This window comes from Sturnus vulgaris, chromosome 5 (assembly GCF_052056855.1).
Source record: "Sturnus vulgaris isolate bStuVul1 chromosome 5, bStuVul1.hap1, whole genome shotgun sequence".
Taxonomy (NCBI): Eukaryota; Metazoa; Chordata; class Aves; order Passeriformes; family Sturnidae; genus Sturnus; species Sturnus vulgaris.
The window spans coordinates 19,272,818-19,291,967 of NC_142247.1; the positions used below are offsets into that span (position 1 = coordinate 19,272,818).

Here is a 19,150-nt window from a genome sequence, read left to right on the forward strand (position 1 = left end):
AATAACTTTGTATCTCTGGAAAAAATGCTATTTATTGACTCTGCTATTTTATGCATCCCTACAGAATATGAAGTGCTGTTTTCTGTTTTAAGAGATAAATACACTGAATAACTCTGAATGTGCTACTATTTCTTGAGTATATTGCAATTTTTCTCTTTTATGAAACCAGGGGTGGAAGTGATGAAAGTAATATTTTACACTTTTAGAAAACAAATGTCTGTGTAGCACTACATTTGATTGTGCATGAATTTGAAAACTTTTATCTTTCTATACTCAGGGAGAAGTTAAAAAAATAGATAGCAGTGTTTCCAGCGCTTGTGGATGCACTCACTACATTTGTGGTAACTTTTTCATATTCCTCATTGTTATGTTTTAGTTTTTAGCTAAAAGAGAGCTAAAAGAAAGCAGAAATAGGGCCATTGTAACCTTCTTAAGTGTAAACTCTTTTATCTTAATTTGATGTGTGTCTGTCGAGTTATGCAATGATTTTCTCTTTTCTGAATATGTCTGCTAACCCAACATAACGTTGTGTCTATTCTGGCAGAGTGTGGGAGTGCTGTAGGGCTGCCCATGCTTTCACAGTCAGGTGCTGTCCCTGTGGTGAGGGGCAAGTAGTACCCAGGCTGTGAACGGCAGCTGAGTGTGAGCAGAGCAGCTGCTCCCAGTCTGCTTCCAAAATGAGACAGCATCTCACACAGAGCGACAGAGCTGTTCAGCGAGCACAAGAGGAGGTAGCCAGGCTTAAGAGGAGAACTCTGCTCCCTTCCCTTTCTCAGCCACATGTAGAGTAGATTCCAGCTGCACTGCGCATGGGGGTGCTGAGACAAGCTGCAGTCCTGGCAGCAGCCCAGGTTAAACTGCCTCCAAGAGCTAAGCACATATTTACAGTACAGCCTGAGCAGATTACTGGACCGCAGGTATTTGCAGACAGAGTAGTTTAGTTGGAAGAAAGGCTACATTTTGTGATGTGCAGAATAGCTGAATGTTGAATATTAGAACACTTTAAAAAGAAGAACAACAGGCTTTTTTTTACTTTTACTGATAGTAGGAACACTATCAGTTTTAGACAGTTTTGCATTTTGTAGCATTTTCTAAAACTGAATTATCATTCCTTCTGCTCTTGTTTGGAAATTAAAACCACAAACCAATCAAGTCTAAAAGATAGAATACTTTTGCAGTGAATAGCACTTTGTCCTACTTTTCGCTTACCAGTGGTTCTGTTAATTTGTATCATGATTTTTTCCCCCTCTGGTAACATTTATTTCTTTTGGTTTTAGAGAAGGATGATGTGTGCATCTTCCAAGAGGTCACAGTACTGAATCCTGGACAGTCAGTGATTCAGTACTTGGATGGAGACCTTTGTTACACTGTACAGTGTTTAGAAGAAAAAGATCAGAACACAGGCTACAATGCCATGCATTTCACAATGATGAACTGCTCCCAGCAATGTGAGGCTGTGAGTATTCTTAAAATACAGGAATGATGCAATTTGTGAGCACAAGTGCGCAACTAGGGATTAAAGTTTTAGTGAAGACTTTCGCTAGTCCTGTTTACTCAGCAAGAACTTGAGAACTTAGCAGTGATGATGTGTATCTTGTGTCTACACAATTATTTTGAGAGGCAGTTTCTAGCAGCCTATGTAAACATATCTAACTGTCCATCTATCCATCCTTCCATCCGTCCTTCCATCCATTGTTTTCCTTGGTGTTTTTAATTTCAGAAATCAAAGAATTTCCATATGATGTAGGTTTAAAAAGTACTAGTTTGTCTTTTTTATTTCCTTTTTTCCCCCCAGCATCAAGTATATATTCCTTCCTTCAGTCACCATACCTGTTGTGGTACATGTCAAAACGTGTCCTGCTCTTTTCATGCAGAGAATGGAACGCTGATTGTGTATGAGGTAAGTGCCTCTGAACAGAGATAAGAAGTAATTGTAGTGATACAATAGACAGGAGTCTGACAGGCATTTCTGAGTTAACTCATGCTGTCATTCTTGCTTCATACCTCCTTAGTGCTGGTTACATGCTTAGAGGCTATTTATGATGTATGATAGAAATAAGTGTGTTTAGCTAAAGACCTGTCATTTCACACATATAACTATAACTATCTTATTGCTTGTAATATTTTCTGCAAAGATATGAAAATGTCATCATTTACACTTTGGCTGGATATGTTGTAACTGCAGGGCAGGGTTAATATTGTAACTCTAAATTATGTACTTTGTTTTAGTTGAGAGCTTCTGAGCCTACATCAGGACTTCTATGTCCCCCTCTTCTCAGGGCCACTCTTCTCTTCATGCTGGTTACTACAGAAAGGAAAAGTGCAAATTGAGGCTCTGGGTTTCGGGATCTTGATGGTGTGTTCCAGCATCCACATACACAGAAATTTAGATGTGGCCATGACTTGGTTCATATTTCCAATTGATTTCAGAGCAAAAGAAACCATTGAACAGGCACAGAGTCCTTTCATTCTGCAGTAGGACACCCGTGCTCAGCAGAGTAAAGCCATGGCTCCAAGGAGGAGTAGCCTCTGGTACTTAGAAGATGGTCTTTCCCTTTTGCCACCTATGGGAGGTCTGCAGCAGACTTTCCACTCCAGTAGATGCTACAGCATGAGTGCACTACTTCTACAGACATTTCATGTTGGAGATAAAGCTGAAGGGTTTTGGCTTTTCTAACAATGGCTTTGTTTTATATATTCAGGAAGGAAGCACCTGGACCTCCAACTGTACCAACTACAAATGTGTAAAAACTGCTGCAGGGGCTATTGTATTGGGGTCAAGTGTTGTCTGCCCCCCATTTAATGACACTGAGTGTATAAAGGTTTGTACTTTGGGTAAGGTAAGTGACAATTTGGCTTACCCTCCACAACACATGCAAACTTCATGCACTTTCTTTAAATTAAAGAAGTGGTAAGTAAAAACATGTAAATGAGCAATTTTCAGTCATTTCCTATAGTCCTGTTTTCTTTCTGACTGACAAAGAATCTGTGAGGAGTGTAAAAGTTTGGCTTGGGTCTTGTTGATGACTGCTTTTTTTTTTTTTGTGGAACTAGAATCATGTTTGACATACTACTATATAAAGTGCTAATCACTATGTCTTACTTTAGCTTAGAATTATACTTTACCATGTTCACAGGACACACACAATAAATAAATCCAATCAAGAAATAAAAAATGCTCCATATAAAAGTCAGCTATATTAAAAAATCCTTAAGCTGTGCAATGATTAGGGAGATAGCAGTATATATAAACTTTATTATCTCTTAAACTAAAATTTTTTGTAACGTAACAAAAACATCCAGAGTATCTATCTACATCACATATTTAAGAATATAAAGGTGACATATCCATATAAACTTATTTGAAGAACATGTATCCTTCACAAAGATTGCATATTTGTTTACAGTTTAATTTCTAATTTAAGAATTCTCTAACTTTATAATATTTGTAAAATTTTTCACTTACAGTGCATCCTATATTTATTATGAGTTAAAATAATAATAAATATGTATGTAGAAAGGGTAAGTACGATTGCAGCCTTGACTATAGATTTAGTACTAGTCCTACTTATCTCTTCCATTTTTTTTAAAGTTCCTATATCTTCCCGTCCTGAAGAAGGTAATCTATCTAAAAATAAGGCCTGTACTACTTTGAGTTAATGCTTGAGTTTCTTCCTTGGAACCATTCTGACACCATCGATTAGGTTAAGATTTTAAAGAATGGAGCCCTAAAATTAACTTTCTGAATCAGTCTGACCTGTTTTTGAGGGATGCTGAGCATAGGCTTGACCCAGTTGCTGAGAAGAAAGATTTTCTCACAGGCAGTTCAGGATAATTCAGGAATATCTGAGTTTAAGTGCTCTTTTAAGAAGTTCATGAACAACTTATTCAATGACAAAAAATATATGCTCTCATGAAAAGACAGAAGCTGAAAAATTTCTGTCTTTTGTCTGTTGTTATCCTAAGAGTTATATTCTGTAGTCTGCTTGATATGCAGATCTGAATAGTTTGAAACTATCCTGATAAATCTCCATGGTGGGGAAATAGATAGTAGTAGGTTATACAAAATACATGCTTATAGAAACTGACTTCTTCAAAGGAAGCTAGATCAGATGTCAACTGAACACGACTGAACTCAGCAGTGATGAGTTCATTTTCAGTTTCAAAGGCTGTAAAGAATCTGTGAAACAAACCTTCAGCTGATACATATCTGTGGAATTCTGTTGATTTCAGTGACACTACTTTTTATTAGTTTGACATCTTTAAAATGTGGAATGTCTTGAGATACAATTTCCCTTTGCATTGGGCCCAGACTTTTTTGCTATATTCTTCTTTTATTTTCCTAGAATGGAGGAATTGTGCAGACGTATAATGATGGCTGCTGCAAGACCTGTAAGTGATGAAGGCTGCAATATGTGCTAGTTTGGCTTTGGTTTTGGAGGGCTTATTTTTTAACCTCAGTTGCTGGGACATAAAGAGGGAAAAAGCATGCAGTTCCCCCTGCAAATCACATAAAATTGTTGTAGTTACCTAACTACTCTTATTAAAAGATCTTGCTTAATTTGGCTGCTGACTTGGTGATTTTTAACATTATTGTTCTGGAGTATAACCAAATCTCTCCAAATATAACCCATGGAAGATTGAAACTATCTCAATTAAAATAATTAAAACATTATCATTAAGTTGGCTCTCAAATAGCACCTATATGATCTGCACCTTAAAAGACAAGAATTTTTTTCTCTTAAAAGTGATTCCTGATTCAATGACATTTGGCAATGCATCTTCAAACTTAGCAATTTATTGTCTGTCCCTAATAAGTATTTTCTACGTCCAAAATACTGGAATGTTTTTTCTTAAATCCCAATTGAGGAAAAATTAGAGTAATACTGATGATAGCAATGCTTAAATAAAATCAGCCTTTTAATATCTGGTAATACATTCACATTTTCTGTGTGTAACTTTAAACTATAATTAAATGTGACTCAAGCTGACATAAAGGTTTCCCAATTTATGCAATTTTATAAACAGATTGAGAACAAACTGGTTTTTCCTGCAGTTTTGACTAGAAAAAATTTTATTATCTACATATATAATTATGTGTGTATATCCATATATATATATAAAACACTGTTTCATAAAACTAATTGTGTTTGTGTGAGCAAGGACATGTTCAACATTACAGAAAATCTTAACCTTCTTTTTTAGCCTTTTTTGTGTTCAACATTAGAGTAAAAGCAAATTAGTCTTTGGAATTTTTGTATACAAACCTTTACTTAATATTGTTGAATAGCAGGTTGCAGACTTGTAACCATATATTGCACAGTTATTATATAAAACTATTGACTATATTTTTGAGAAATGAGGGGAAGTAGTGATATTTATAAAATACAGAACAATACCAAGTTTCCAAGCTATGTGAGTCTTAGAAAGGAAACTGCAAATTTCGTTGTTTCATTGTAACCAAAACATGGGGAAAAAAGGTATTTTAATACAAAAGAATATATTTTTTAAAATCGATAATCGATATATTGTGTGGGGAAAAAAAATCTTCCTCCCCCACAAAAAAAACAAACCAACAAACCAAAAACAAAACCAAACCAAACCAAAACAAAACAAAAAAAAACAAGAAGAAAAAATAAGTTGGCATTATTCAGAAAATTAGTCTTAAAAATTATTGACTGCTGGTTCTCTGTTGACCAGGAAGATTTATAATTTTGGCCATATTTTGTCGCCTCAGGAAAGGCATTGTTATACTTCAGAAATACTTGCTGAGATGGCTGCTAAAATCCCCAAATATAATTTATACAATTGTATGCTGTTTTATTTTTCTTTTATTTTTAACTAAAAGCATGTGCCCTCTGGTGAAGCAGTTAAGATGAATACTTATAAATAGAGCTTGCAACACATTGGGATTTTAATGGGAACAAATAACTTTTCTGAAAGAGCTTGATTTAATGCATGCAAAGTGAGTGCATATATTTAATTCTTACCTTGCCATAGACAGACTAATTCCAAAAGTTTGGTTTAAAAGTAAGCATTCCAGTTTTGTGTTAACCAGGAGGGTAATAAAGTGTAGGCCATCTTTAGTGAGACTTGAAGCAGCTGCAGAGTTTCTAAAATGTAGAAGACTAACAGGAAAGCTCATAATCCTTTGCTAAAAGTAAAATTTCAATTGGCAGTGTAAGAATTAATGAAGTGTCATTTATACAGAAATGTTTTTATTTCATGAGAATCTTCTATTCCTAATGATTCTGCCAGGTTCTGGATTGGGTCTATTACCCTTTGCCATTAGTCCAGTAGTGCCTACTGATAGTAGTAATTGTGAACCAGGTATTATTTTTAATAATGTATTTTCTTTTTTTTGTTTGTTTGTTTGAAAATAATATAAGCACTGCTTGATATATGTGTCATAGCTGTCATCACCACTGGATGTTACCATGCAGTTAATGGTTCTGGGCCTGATACTGAGAGATGCTGATCCTCTGCTGGCTTCCTAAATCAGTGGTTTTCTAAAGTCTGATTAACTGCTCAGCACCTGTCAGAATTAGGTTCATCCATTTCTGGTACATGCTATTGATGGTTATTCCTGCTGCTCATTGTTGGAATTGATTTTATCACATGAATTTACTGTACAGGGTAGTTTTAATAAGAAATGTTACAGAAAAAAAGCATAATTCTGAGTACTGTTACCAAGAGATTCTAAATCTGATCCCAGGTCTCTAAATTTAATGGTGGAAATCTTTTTCCCTTAAAAGAGTGCAAGAGTGTGTGTTATGGTCTGGTCTCACCTTTGCAGATTTGGATTTATGTTGTATTTCTTCTTTGTCACAAATAATATGTTTTACACGGTTACAAAAATAGTGGGGGCAGGGGCGGGGAGAGGGACATAACATATACAATTACAACCCCATGGCAATATACACTTTTTATACCAGAAGTTACAGAATGTTACAGAACTGTTGCAGTACACTCATAATTCTTTGCTTTTTAGGATAGATGAGTCACAGAAACTCCTTCCTCAAATAAGGAGTAAACAAAGCACATTGATACTGAAATGCAGATCTCCTTTACAGTTCAAGGTTAGAGAGAGGAAAGAGTAGCAGCAGAGCTTCCATAAGACATCAGCATATGTTGAAATGTTAGATATTCATCTCTATATGACTTGTAGCAGTACAAAGATTGCACTGTCCACATACTCAAGCCGGTAAACACTTTCAGATTGGAACATCACAGAAATTTTTAGTGTTTCTAAGGAAGGAAAAGCCAGATGTTACAGTCTAACAGCTTTGCACATACAGTGATCTGTAAATTCAGTAACAGAATTTTATTTGATTCTTCAATGCACAGGTTAAAATCTAGCCATACTCTGCAGCCAGCCTAATTTTTCAGTACTTAATGGAGCTGTGGTTGAAGAATATCTTGGTTACTCAGAGATCATTTATGTTATAAAAATAAGATAACACTCTCAAGTTTCTGGTGAACGGAAGAGTTGTTTTTCTGCCCACTCAACCTTGAAGAAAGGTTCTAGAAGGAAGAAACTACAGAATAGTGTTTATTATTTTATATTCTTTATGTCCAGAATGGTTGCACGGCAAAACTAACAGATCATTTTGATAGGTAGTGGAGCAGGAGATCTAAATAACTGCTGTTACACGAATAGTAATAATGACCTGATACAGAGTGAAGCATGAAAAATTATATGTTTAATTGTTTCAGTGTTATGACTTTTACTATGTTAAAAATTGCTTTTCAGCATACAGCTTTATTTTTCAAATAAAAAAACCCCCAAACTCTCCTATCAATAGCTCCAAGAATGAACATAAAAATTCAGTATTTCCCTCATCCTAGATCTGTATGCTGACTGCATGTACTACATGCTTCAGGTTTGGTGATAAAAAATGCACCATATTTAGCAAATGTGTGTCTGTCTCTCTTTCAAGGCTTCCTCGAAGGACATATTTCTCAAAAATATATTGAAATAATATAATGAATGAATTTTTAATAATGCAAAATAGCATGAAGATTGTAATTACATTCACACCTTCACCTTCTCAAATGCTAAGTTCTGAGAATTTTGTAAAAGGCAGGATCAAAATCCTATTTACATACAACATTCCCAATAAAACAGAATTAATTTTAATACTATTCAAAATTACTCAATAAATTTTTTCTAATTGCTTATATTTCTCCTGCCATACTGCAATTTAAAAACATATTCATAGTTTAATATTTTTAAAAAATTATATAGCTTAATTGGGGCATTTGCTGCTCATATGTGCCACCTAAAAAGAGGTAATACTGAACAGGAACTATATATTATATATATATACATTAGATTTAAAAAGAAAATTATGGAAGTAATAGTTTCTGTGTGTACATAAAGGAAAATGAAGTATAACTATTTAAATTATATTAATACTTTTACTTTTTAAAGAAGCAAATACCTTACAGAAGATGTATTGATTCAGTATGCTTTTTTTTGTATTTTATCAGGCAAAAAGGAAGAAAGGATTTGCCAGAAAATGACAATCAGGACAACCATAAGGAAAAATGACTGTATAAGTCAAAGCCCGGTAAGCATAGAATTTCAATGCTGGACCTATGTCATGCCAAGCCAAGCATTAAAAAGTTGGTTATAGCTAACAACAAGCAACAAAAAGTGCTGCTTTCTTCTCAAAAGCAGACCCTTGACTCTAGGAATGCTATCCTACATTCCTAGAGTTTACAATGGAGTAAAACTAGCTATTTCTATTACTGGAAGACTGAGCCTTCCTACCTGGAGAAACATCTGGCTTCAAATGAGAAATACTGACTAAATTACTTTAACTAATTGAACTCTTTAGTGTGAAATAATATCCTGCTCTAACAGCGGAGCAGAAATGTTTCAACTTAAAAAGTGGTGGAACACTGCTGCATTCCTCTTTGAAGACATTTTTGCTCTCTGTCTTCTTCCTCACACTGCATGGGTTGCCATATCATAAAATCATGATCCCATTTATTTATGGGTTTGCTTAAGATATCTTATTTCTCAGTTTTGGTGTAGCCCCCCGGAAACTTCTGAGCAGCAAATGTGCTTCTCATGTAGCACTTGAAAGGAAAGCAATCAACAAAGTGTCTCAAGGCTTCCAGAAAGCCTCTGGCAAGCTTCTGTTGGAGAACCTAAGCAGTGGTTAAGGAAGAAACAAACTGTCATCACATGTTTAAAGGCATCCTGATAGAAGGTCAATAGTGACATTTCAAATTTTAATTTTAGGAGTGCATGGCATATTTATTTCATTTCAGAAGGATTGATAATGAGGGAATATACATACATAGATGAAATTAGAGTAATTTGCCATAGTTAAGAGATGAGTCTGGAGAGCTTCAGAGTTACTTCAACAACCTAGGGTAAGAGACAGCAATACAACAAAGCAAAGACATTATATTGATTAAATAAAGAATATTAAAATGAAAGATTTAGCCAAACCTCATGGGTTTTTTATGCCAGGTGAAAAGATCGTTGCCCTTTCATCCAGTTCTGTGAAGATCTCTGCTCTCCTGCAGAAAAAAGGCTAACTAAGAGCTGTGGCATTTAGGCAAATGGATAAGCAGTGGAAACAAATTCATTCTAGTTTCTTTCATGAATCATTGCTGCAGTACAAGAGAGGGCTCTGTGCAGGTGTGGTCCTTTTACATTGCTGCAGAACTAAAGTGTTCAGAGAGGAGCAATAAGAATGATGGCCAGGTCATGTCTTGAATGGCACGACAAAGAAAGCCTTCCTTTTCATCTTCCTGTTGTAAACTCTTCATCTTTTCTTTCCTCTCTACCCACCTTCCAAAAACACCTACCACCATCCCATCTCTATCTGTATTAAAGCCCCCTTTTCCCAGTATCTCCTTGTTCTCAATTTCTTTGATGCCTGCACATCCTTCACACAGTCCAGATCCCCTTGCCTTCACACAGAAGTGCCTCCAGATTTTCATGTCCTCATACCCTAAACTCCCCTTCCTTTCCTCTCCAGTTCCCCCACTGGAACTCTTTTTCCATCATGTCATTTTGGCCCATCAGGTGGTGGTATCTACTGTGACTGGTTGGGAACTACAAATGTGTTCTTGGCCAGATTACTGCTGTCAAACTTTGGGTAGGGCTGAGCATGATTGCATTTAATTAATAACTGGGATTACTAGTGCTTAGGACAAAGTCTTTTTTTACTCCTGTCAAATCTCAAGAAATTTCAAAGTTATAAGAGTAATCTTTTAGTCTAATTTGTATGGATATGGCCCATTTCATCACGGGCTTGGAAGGCAGTAGCTCAAAGTGTCTTTCATACACCTTACCTACAGAAGAAATCAGATTTAAGTCTGTCACAAAGAGAGCTACACCTGCTATTGCCATACTTGATTTCACAGTATTTCAACTCTACTTAAGTTTAATTCAAAAGTATAATTTTTTTTTGTCTCAACGTATCAGCTAAGAAACTTCTTCACCTAATGTAACAGAGAAAGCTTTGCTCAGCTGAAGCCCAGAACACAAATAATTTTCTAGCTAGTACATGCCCTAGCTGGTTTGTTACTGCATCTACTTTTTGGATATATTTCTTTGAGTGATAACACAGCCCTCAGTCGCAAACAGTACAAATAAGAAAGGGAAAAGATTTTGCACTGATATGCTTTTCCTCTTTCAAGAAAAAAGATAAACTTCCCTTCATTTTACTTAGAAGTATTTAACTTTTTATCAGTGAACATGAAAAGGACTTGGATTTAGCTGTGCTGTTCCAAAGTTATTAATTTGTAAATGGGGATTCAATTTTGGTATCCATAGCACAAGGTTGAAACAAGCCACATGATTAAACAACAAAGAAACGTAAACAACAAAGAAACGTTTACTTAAAAAAAAAATTTGAATGTGGCTAAACTTAGAATGAATGAATTTTAGAAGACAAATAATTTTTAAGACCAGAGTCCTTTTCAAATGTAAAAATGGTTTTTAATCACAAAGAATTTAGAAATGTAATATTTTTATAATAAAATTTGAGATATCTTTATTTTTATTTTCTTTTCTTTTATTTATAGATAAATGTGGCTTCTTGTGATGGAAAATGCCCGTCTGCAACAATTTTCAATGTCAATATTGACAGCCATCTAAGATTCTGTAAATGTTGTCGAGAAATTGGAACACGAGTCCTGACTGTGCCCTTGCGCTGCTCAGGAAATGGCACCGAAATTATGTATATCATTCAAGAGCCTATAGACTGCTCATGCCAATGGAACTGAACATTACTGTGAACATGATTTACCTTTCATCAGACACAGTTTTTTGGTCATGGATGGGTATGGTATTCTGCAGGGAAATAAAAAAAACATCAGTTATGTGTTATAATGTAACTTTTCCCAAATTTAGCAAAGATTTTGTTTGTTGTTCTTTGAATTGTCTTCAAAAATATTGGCAAGAATAGAAAGAAAAACATAAATCCTTTGGAACAAGGTGTAATTTATCCATCATTTATTTCTACTCAGTGGCTTTCTGATGGGGTGGTGAAAAAGGCTGATTAATATGTTTATTATTTACAATGTTTTAAAATTTTGGATCGTGGCTACCTATCAAAATAGAGAATTTCTCAAACCATTTCTCAGTGGTTCATTTACTTAGAGGCATCCTGTTGAAAACCATCACCAGTCCCATGTTTAAATGGGAAAGAAACATATCAAGATTTTGAAAATGACTGTATTAATTTATTTTAAAAATAGTGGGTTCAACTGTAACATTTTTTACCCTGCTCAAAAATCTATCTTTTTTTCCATTAAGCTGTTGTCAATGATTGGATTCTGCTTACACTGTAAGTCACTGGGAAACAACACAACTATAATCTCTAAGTACTTGTAGAAAATCTCCAGAGTACATAGCAGAACCATTGTATTGTGAAACTCTAGATGTGTATTTAATTTTTATGTATATTATAAATATGAAGCATGACTAGGCAAAGGCTGAAGAGCTACAGCTTTTGTGCCTTAAGAATATCTGAAAGCCATTACTATGAAGGTTTCCATTTTATATCCATTTTTTCACTTTTCACAGAAAAGAAATTGGCTGTTTGCTAATATAGAATAAGATTTTATGTATATATATTTATTTAAAAACCCCACAATACTGCACATTTGAAATATTCATAATGGGTTTTGTCTTTGTTTTACAGTCTGAAGATTTTTGTTCAATGTATTTGAATTTTTTTTTTCAATACAGATATTTAGACTATTGACTGAATTATTGAATCATAATTTTTGAGTCCAGGAAAAATAGGTAAAATAAATGCTTTGAAGGACTTAGGCGAGTTATTCATGCCCAATCAAGCTGTAGATATCCATGATTCAGCACCTAAAGGTGAATATTAACTCCCTTTTACTCAACATACTACATAACCTGCTTTTACAAATAAAGGATACATGCTTAAGCTTGTTTTTAGATTTCTTTAGAAGATTACTTATAAACTCATTGAATGAAAATTATATAAGTTATTACAATATGTTCCTTATCAATTTTCCTTTTAATTGTGTCAGAAGTGAACTTCTTGTCTAAAATTTGAAAATCTTCTGACAGTTTTGATTTCAAACTGTCATTTAATTATGAAAAGGTTAAATTATCACATGGGTTATTACAATGAAACATAAGCAATTAAAACTGCCTTAAAATCCAAGGCTATTTTTCTACTTTGTGTGACAAATCTTTAATTGTTTGCTACATTCAGTTTGATGGTTTATAAAGAAAAATAGCTTATACAGAGAAATCTGTCTTTATTAACAACTACGTTTTATCATCTACTCATCCATATCATTAAAAATTGTGACTTGGTTTAAAAATTAAATAGTAATCCATTGTAAAATATCAGCAAGATATTTAACCATTATAAATAACTACTGATCAACTAGTGATCAAAATAAAGTGACACTTTGAGAAAGCCTATGCTTCATCTGCATGTTTTTATGATTTGTAAGGCAGATATTTCAAGTTGTATTATATACCAGGGACTAGAACCAAAATATTCTTATACTGCTGTTGGAATTTGTGCACAGAAACTTTTCATGCAGGCAAGAAATAGAAGTTAATCATAGTCATAGATGTAATGTTGGTGTACTCTTACAGCAAATTAAAGGACAACTTTAAAAAAACCAACACCATACATGTGATTTTTTTTAGATAGGCCTCAGTATCCTGTACTTGCATTAAGAGAGTCTGGCCCAAATCTACTTAATGACTTTAACATTTGATAAAAAGGAAGCTCTCAAAATATAGCGTTTTTCAATGTAATTATAAAATATTTTCATTGAACAGCTGTGGCCTTTCATAAGCCATGTAAGCCTTTTGCTTTTCTAAGATTTAGAAGTGTGTTTGTAATTGAAAATAATTTAATAAACATTATTTTACAGAGTGATAAATCAGTTATGTTTAAAATTAACTTCATGACAACCTGCAATAAGATAAATTATATTAAAATATTTTTTTCCCACTTAGTTTGATGTTTTTAAATGCAACGATCAGTAGGAACTGTGTCAGGATTCTCCCTGAAGCCTACAGCAAAATCTTACATCTTCAGTGGAGCTGGATAGGGTAGCTCTAAGATTGTCTTTCATTTTACAGTTAAACTTCATACTTGGGCTGCTTTGGCCTCGTCAGAAAGGGAACTTCTACTAAAACCCATGAACCATTTCCTGGACAGCCTACCCAGCCCTTTTTCCTCCAAGAAGGTGACACTGGCAGAATGTGATGTTTATAAAGTGTGACCTAGCCCTTGCAGCCTTGCAGCTGCAGAGAGAAGGTTTGAATGAGCCTGCAGTGTGGCAGGACTCTTCTGCTCCACGTTTCCTCTGCCTGCAGCCTACATATAACCACATGTGAAATTTATGGTTCTCTCTCGGTTTTCTCACACCTCTTCAACTCTGCATTCCTGCCTCAAGCCCTATCCTCGATTTTTCTGTAACTCTGTCTGCACAGGGGTCTTGTGAGCTGCTTTGGAAAGCTGATCCAACTCAAATCTTATTTAGTTAAATACCAAAATTAATTAGTCTGTTTATTATTGACCGAAAGAGCTTTGACACCCACAGAATTCCCTCCCTTCTACTCACTCTGAAACTAAGGCTAGCATAATTTCTACTCCCCTAAAAAGAGGGATGGGAAGGCATACTCCTGAAACTCCCACACTGTCATTGAAAAATGCAAGGAACTGTGGACGATGGAGGCCTTGTGCTGCAGTGCCACCATGCCTTGGCATTTCTCCCATTTGTAATTGCTTCCAGTGGCCCTTCATTCCTACTTTTCCACTGTTCTGTTCACCTACCTGTGACTGAAAAGAATTCACACAATAGAAAGTCTTAGCCATAAAACTATGCACATATTTTAGGGACTATCATAAAAATGTCACTAAACTTAGAATCAGATTGCTCCCAAATGTGCTTCTATAAAATGGTAAGTCTTTGCCATATTGTTTATTTTAGACTTTTATAATTCCTTTGCCTTTTTACCAGGTAATTTGTTAAGACCAACTGTAGCCCCAACATACAATTAGAATTTGAAACACAGCTTTTAATATTAGGTATAGGTCACTTACTGTATGTTTTCATTAATAAAATCTGAGAGTACAGGCAGCTAATATTCCCATCTTTTTAGCTAGTCAAATCTATATACTAAAAATAAAAAGTAAAATGTAATTCATTTGCATGATTGAGTTCCACATTGCAGACAGGGCTCTTCCCAAACACATGCACCTGTATATTGGTGACATTTTAGGGCAGGATCAGACCTGAGGTTTGGCATTTGAACATAGTTACAAACCACATAATCTACTGAGAGGCAGAGGCATTTACAGCAACCCGCTCTGGGATTACAAATGGTCACTGTGTTGTTCACAGTGCTTCAGCAGTGACAAAATTCTTTCAGATGTGGTTCCTTTTCCCCCTTCTTTCACAATCCATTTCTCCTGACAGTAATTTTTTTTCTATTGAACTTTTTCCCTGCTGATAAACTCAGCTTACAGCAACTGTAATTATTATTTATAATTATTTTATTATCATTCATTAGTTTTGTATAATCCTTTACATCTTTCTTCCATCTTGCCTTTTACAAGAATTTAACGGACAAATCCAATTTCCATATACTACAGAGATTCACCTTTGTGTAAAAACTTATTGCCAAATAAACTTGTAGATACCACTCAGGAATACTGTGGCAATGGAAAACATTGACTTGAACTCATTTTTTCAAGTTCTATCTCATCGAAACCTTTTTCGGATGTTACTTTGAGATACTGCTGCTGCTGTAATCCTGTATGGTTATATCTCCAAAGGGAAAATCCCATAAGAGTGTGTTCTAGGGGACAAAATATAAATGAGTTGTCACACTTGACCATAGCAATATAACCATCATGGAGGACAAAGCATGAAGGCCAGAACATTAGCAGGAAATTTGTACAGTTACAACTATTTGCACACTCCCAACTATTCTCTGGAATATATTTTCAAAAAGCATTCACAACATGTAAGTAAAAAATCTTTTGAGGGGTAGACTTCAGCACATTAATGCAAGAGAAAGAAAGGGTTTTATTGAGAAAAGGCTATGGTGGAGATGGTTTGTGCATAACACTGTAGTAAATTTTGTCTAAACTTTCTTTAAATGCCAAGTGGAATGTGCAAGCTGCCTATAAAATAAGAAAACTTTAAAAATTATCTCCCCATTAACAGGTCATGAGAGTTTAGGAAGGAAAGGTACATTCAGAGCTGAAGGACAATGGACTGTGGCAACTAAGATACATTGACTAGATCTTGGCAGCCATATACTGATCATTTAAGAACTGTCATTTTTGCCTATTTGGAAAAATAAACTAATTTGGAAAAATAGACTAATTAGGTGGTCCTATATCTACTGGAATCAGTGGTAAATGATTCTGTAAGATCAGAGATTTGAGAATCTTGCTTCAAGGAGATAGTCTGAAAAAATGTCTTATATGTGTTTTATGAATAGTTTTTGTATGGGGGAGCTTGAAGAGCTGCTTCTGTACTGATGTCACACTCTGGAGAAAAACACTGAATGGTGTCACGACTTGATCACTAGAAATGCTGAATAAAAGGAATGTGTTTATGTTTTTGGGAGTGTACTTTTGATTAAGGTGGAATGTGCCGTGCACACTTAATTTATTGGGTTTAACACAGAGAGGGCTCCTGCTGGTGTCTTGAAAATCACTTTGTTAATAAAGTCTCCCTTTGTGCCTGATGATTACAAATTGCTCTGGAAAAAAAACTGATCGTGTCTGCTTTGCAAAACAGCTGAATAGGCAGTAGCTTACTTTTGTCATTGACAGCTAAAATAGCATTCAGGTGATTACACCCATGTGCTCTGCTGCTCTGACAGGGGGATTGACTCAGTGTTTTGAGATCAGGGGTTTCATTGCAGCAACTTTTGTTTTATTATGTATGTCTTTGAGTCTGGATAAAAGCTCCAAAATGGTATTTTTCTGGTGAGAGTAAGCCTGCCTTGTTTACTATAAGTTCTAAATAAAGCTTTAGTTGAAAATTATATTCCTTATTTCATGATTCACAGTTCAGTGGGATACAAGTTTTAGTAAGAATTAGGAACAGCTTATTGAAAAACAAGATAGTATCTCAAGAGAGAAGTATGATGTGATGATAGCACCTTAGAAAATACAAAGCATATAAAATGATTGTTGCTCTTTTTGTGTTACACGTATACCATGGCATTGATTTTTATTTATTTTATAATTAGTAAACAATTTTTATCGGCTTATTAAAATGATTTAATTTCAAAGAACACAGTGGAAGACCAATTTTTTATTAAAAATATTATTTGGGGAAAGGTTAGGGGAATGGGAATTATGTTGAGCTAAGTTCAACTCTGAAATTGCTGATTCAGATCTGGCCAAAGATAAATGTCACCCACTGTTTCCTGAGCCAAGTTCTTGCTCAGCAGCCTTTGGGAAATAGATCAGTGGTCCTACTGCTATGAATTCTTGTCTGTTCTTTATTTATAGTTGCTTACACTGGTGACTTTGTGTGGGACCTCTGTAAGGTCATAAGACATACCAATGATCCTGCAGCTGTGCTTAATACTTCTGCAGAAAAGTGTTTTCAGGCTTATTTTGTACACTGACCACAGAACATCTGGCTAGAAGGGTGAACTGCAGAAAACAACCAGAGTCTGAAGGAAAATAAGTAAGGGATAGCACTGATTGCAATGAATTTTGTTCTGGTAATCACATAGAAACTGAATATAATTTTTTATCCTGAGGTAAAATTTTTTTTTAAATGACTAGTGCAGTTCACGGATATTAAAGGATCTCAGGAAACTTGATATGAGGCTTGGGAAGAGGCAGGGCCAGAGCAAAGACACACAGCTCGAGTGCACCATTGGCTGCCTCTGTATCCTTGTGAAGTATAAATATGTGTAGTAGTTTTTTTTTCCCTTCTCAGGATATTCTGACATGATTTTGCTTTGAAGCTGTGGTGATACAAGCACTTAAGAGATACTAGGACTATAACATGTCCTTCTCTAGGGATCAACTAATTCTTCTTCTGCTTTTATTAAAATATATATTTAAGGTAAGGAAAATACTTCTTGGGGATAAATAATCGAAATGAATGTTGAAAATTGATGGTTTGTGATTTGGACTGTTTATTTTCCCTGATGTTCTAGCTCCGTGTTCACAGAGGGCTCTCATTTAGTGCTACTGAACATTCCCAGTCTTTCTACCTAAATAGTTGGAAGCTCTTTTGAGATCATTAATCTGCTTTATTGCTTGCTGCTTTGGGTTTAATGCTGTTCCCCAGAAGAAGTAAAAGATTCCAGCATCTTTAAGTCACCTCTTAGACAGGTATGGTATGAATTAAAAGCTTTAATGGGTTCATTGTCATACCTCTGACAGTGGTGAAAATCAGATCCTGGGGAGGAATGTAAGAATAGCATAAGAAAATTACCTATAGTGTGTCAGTTTTCCACCATTTGCAGCTTAAGGATTTCTGGAGATGTGTGTATTTGTGTATTTGCAGTGCCATTTGTTAGCTTCTCCTCTATGAACTTGGACCTCTGTGCACATGAACAGCCTCCCCTTGAAACTTCTAGTACTCATTTGAAGCCTTGTCACATAAACTACTTATTTTGTGAATAACTGTCTTTTCTTCTCTCTTTTTTAAATCTGAAGCATACCAGCTGTGTTTCATCCATCACAGTGCTCGTACTTGAAGAGAAAATGAAAATCAATCTCTGTACACTTTTGTCTACTTAAGATTTTATTGATCCCTGCTGTATTTCCCCTCAAGTGCCTCCTTTTCAGACTGAGAAGCCTACTTGAGTCTTATGTTGAGATACAGTTGATAGCAAAAGTCAATAAATTGTTGTTTGTTGTTTAGGTCTCCTGGCTCCTGTGTAGCTGAAGATAGATTTAAACCTTAGGTCTTTTTGGTCAATTTAATAACATTGTTTTTATTTTTTTAATTGCTTCAGTTTTTAGATAAGAGCCTAAAAAGTGATGGGAAGGTGCTGACAACAAAAAGTAACATTCTAAATCCCTCTCATTAGGTATAAGAATGGAACTATTCTTGTGTACACTTGAAAATGCATTTCTTGTTTTTTAAATCCAAGTGGGATGTATTTATGTATAGTAAAATGGCACACACAATTTCTAGTGGTGGAAAATAATTAAAAATGATTAATTCAATTATTGCCAAATAATGTGTTTATCTTTAAAATCAGATTTCCCTACCCTTTGAATTGTCTGGGCTAGACCGATTGTGTTTTCAGGGAATGCAAGCAAGCTATACACCCAATATATTGAATTAAGAATCTGCAAATTTTCCTGGAAAAATATTCCTTATACACTTTTGTGTATGCCATCAGTATTGTAAGTCCATTGTGTCAGTTTGTTCCAGAGGAGGTATATACCCTCTTGTAAAGGATTTATAGAGTTTAAAGGTTTCATACAAAGTTTTTACTTCACAATCTATAATCTAAACTCTGAACACAGATATTGATAGATTTATAGTTATGTCAGTTAAAGGAAATTATGTTAAGCCAAACTGAATTCCAGACTAATTTATACTTAAAAAAAGAGACAACTGAGATTTTTCTGCTTTTTATGCTTTTGGTTTGGTTTGGGGGTTTTTTTATGCATGG

The 19,150-nt window shown here is 34.9% G+C and overlaps 1 protein-coding gene across 1 annotated transcript in view; it reads left to right on the forward strand.

The window, feature by feature from the left end:
- The window catches only part of OTOGL (otogelin like), an 89,628-nt gene extending 76,684 nt beyond the window's left edge, over positions 1-12,944 (forward strand). The window contains exons 52-58 of the mRNA XM_088166058.1: positions 278-341; positions 1,278-1,456; positions 1,796-1,900; positions 2,703-2,822; positions 4,347-4,392; positions 8,494-8,573; positions 11,053-12,944. Of these exons, the coding sequence (XP_088022184.1) occupies positions 278-341; positions 1,278-1,456; positions 1,796-1,900; positions 2,703-2,822; positions 4,347-4,392; positions 8,494-8,573; positions 11,053-11,253 (795 nt within the window). The 3' untranslated portion in view covers positions 11,254-12,944. The remainder of the gene's footprint in view (positions 1-277; positions 342-1,277; positions 1,457-1,795; positions 1,901-2,702; positions 2,823-4,346; positions 4,393-8,493; positions 8,574-11,052) is intronic.
- The last annotated feature ends 6,206 nt before the right edge of the window (positions 12,945-19,150 follow it).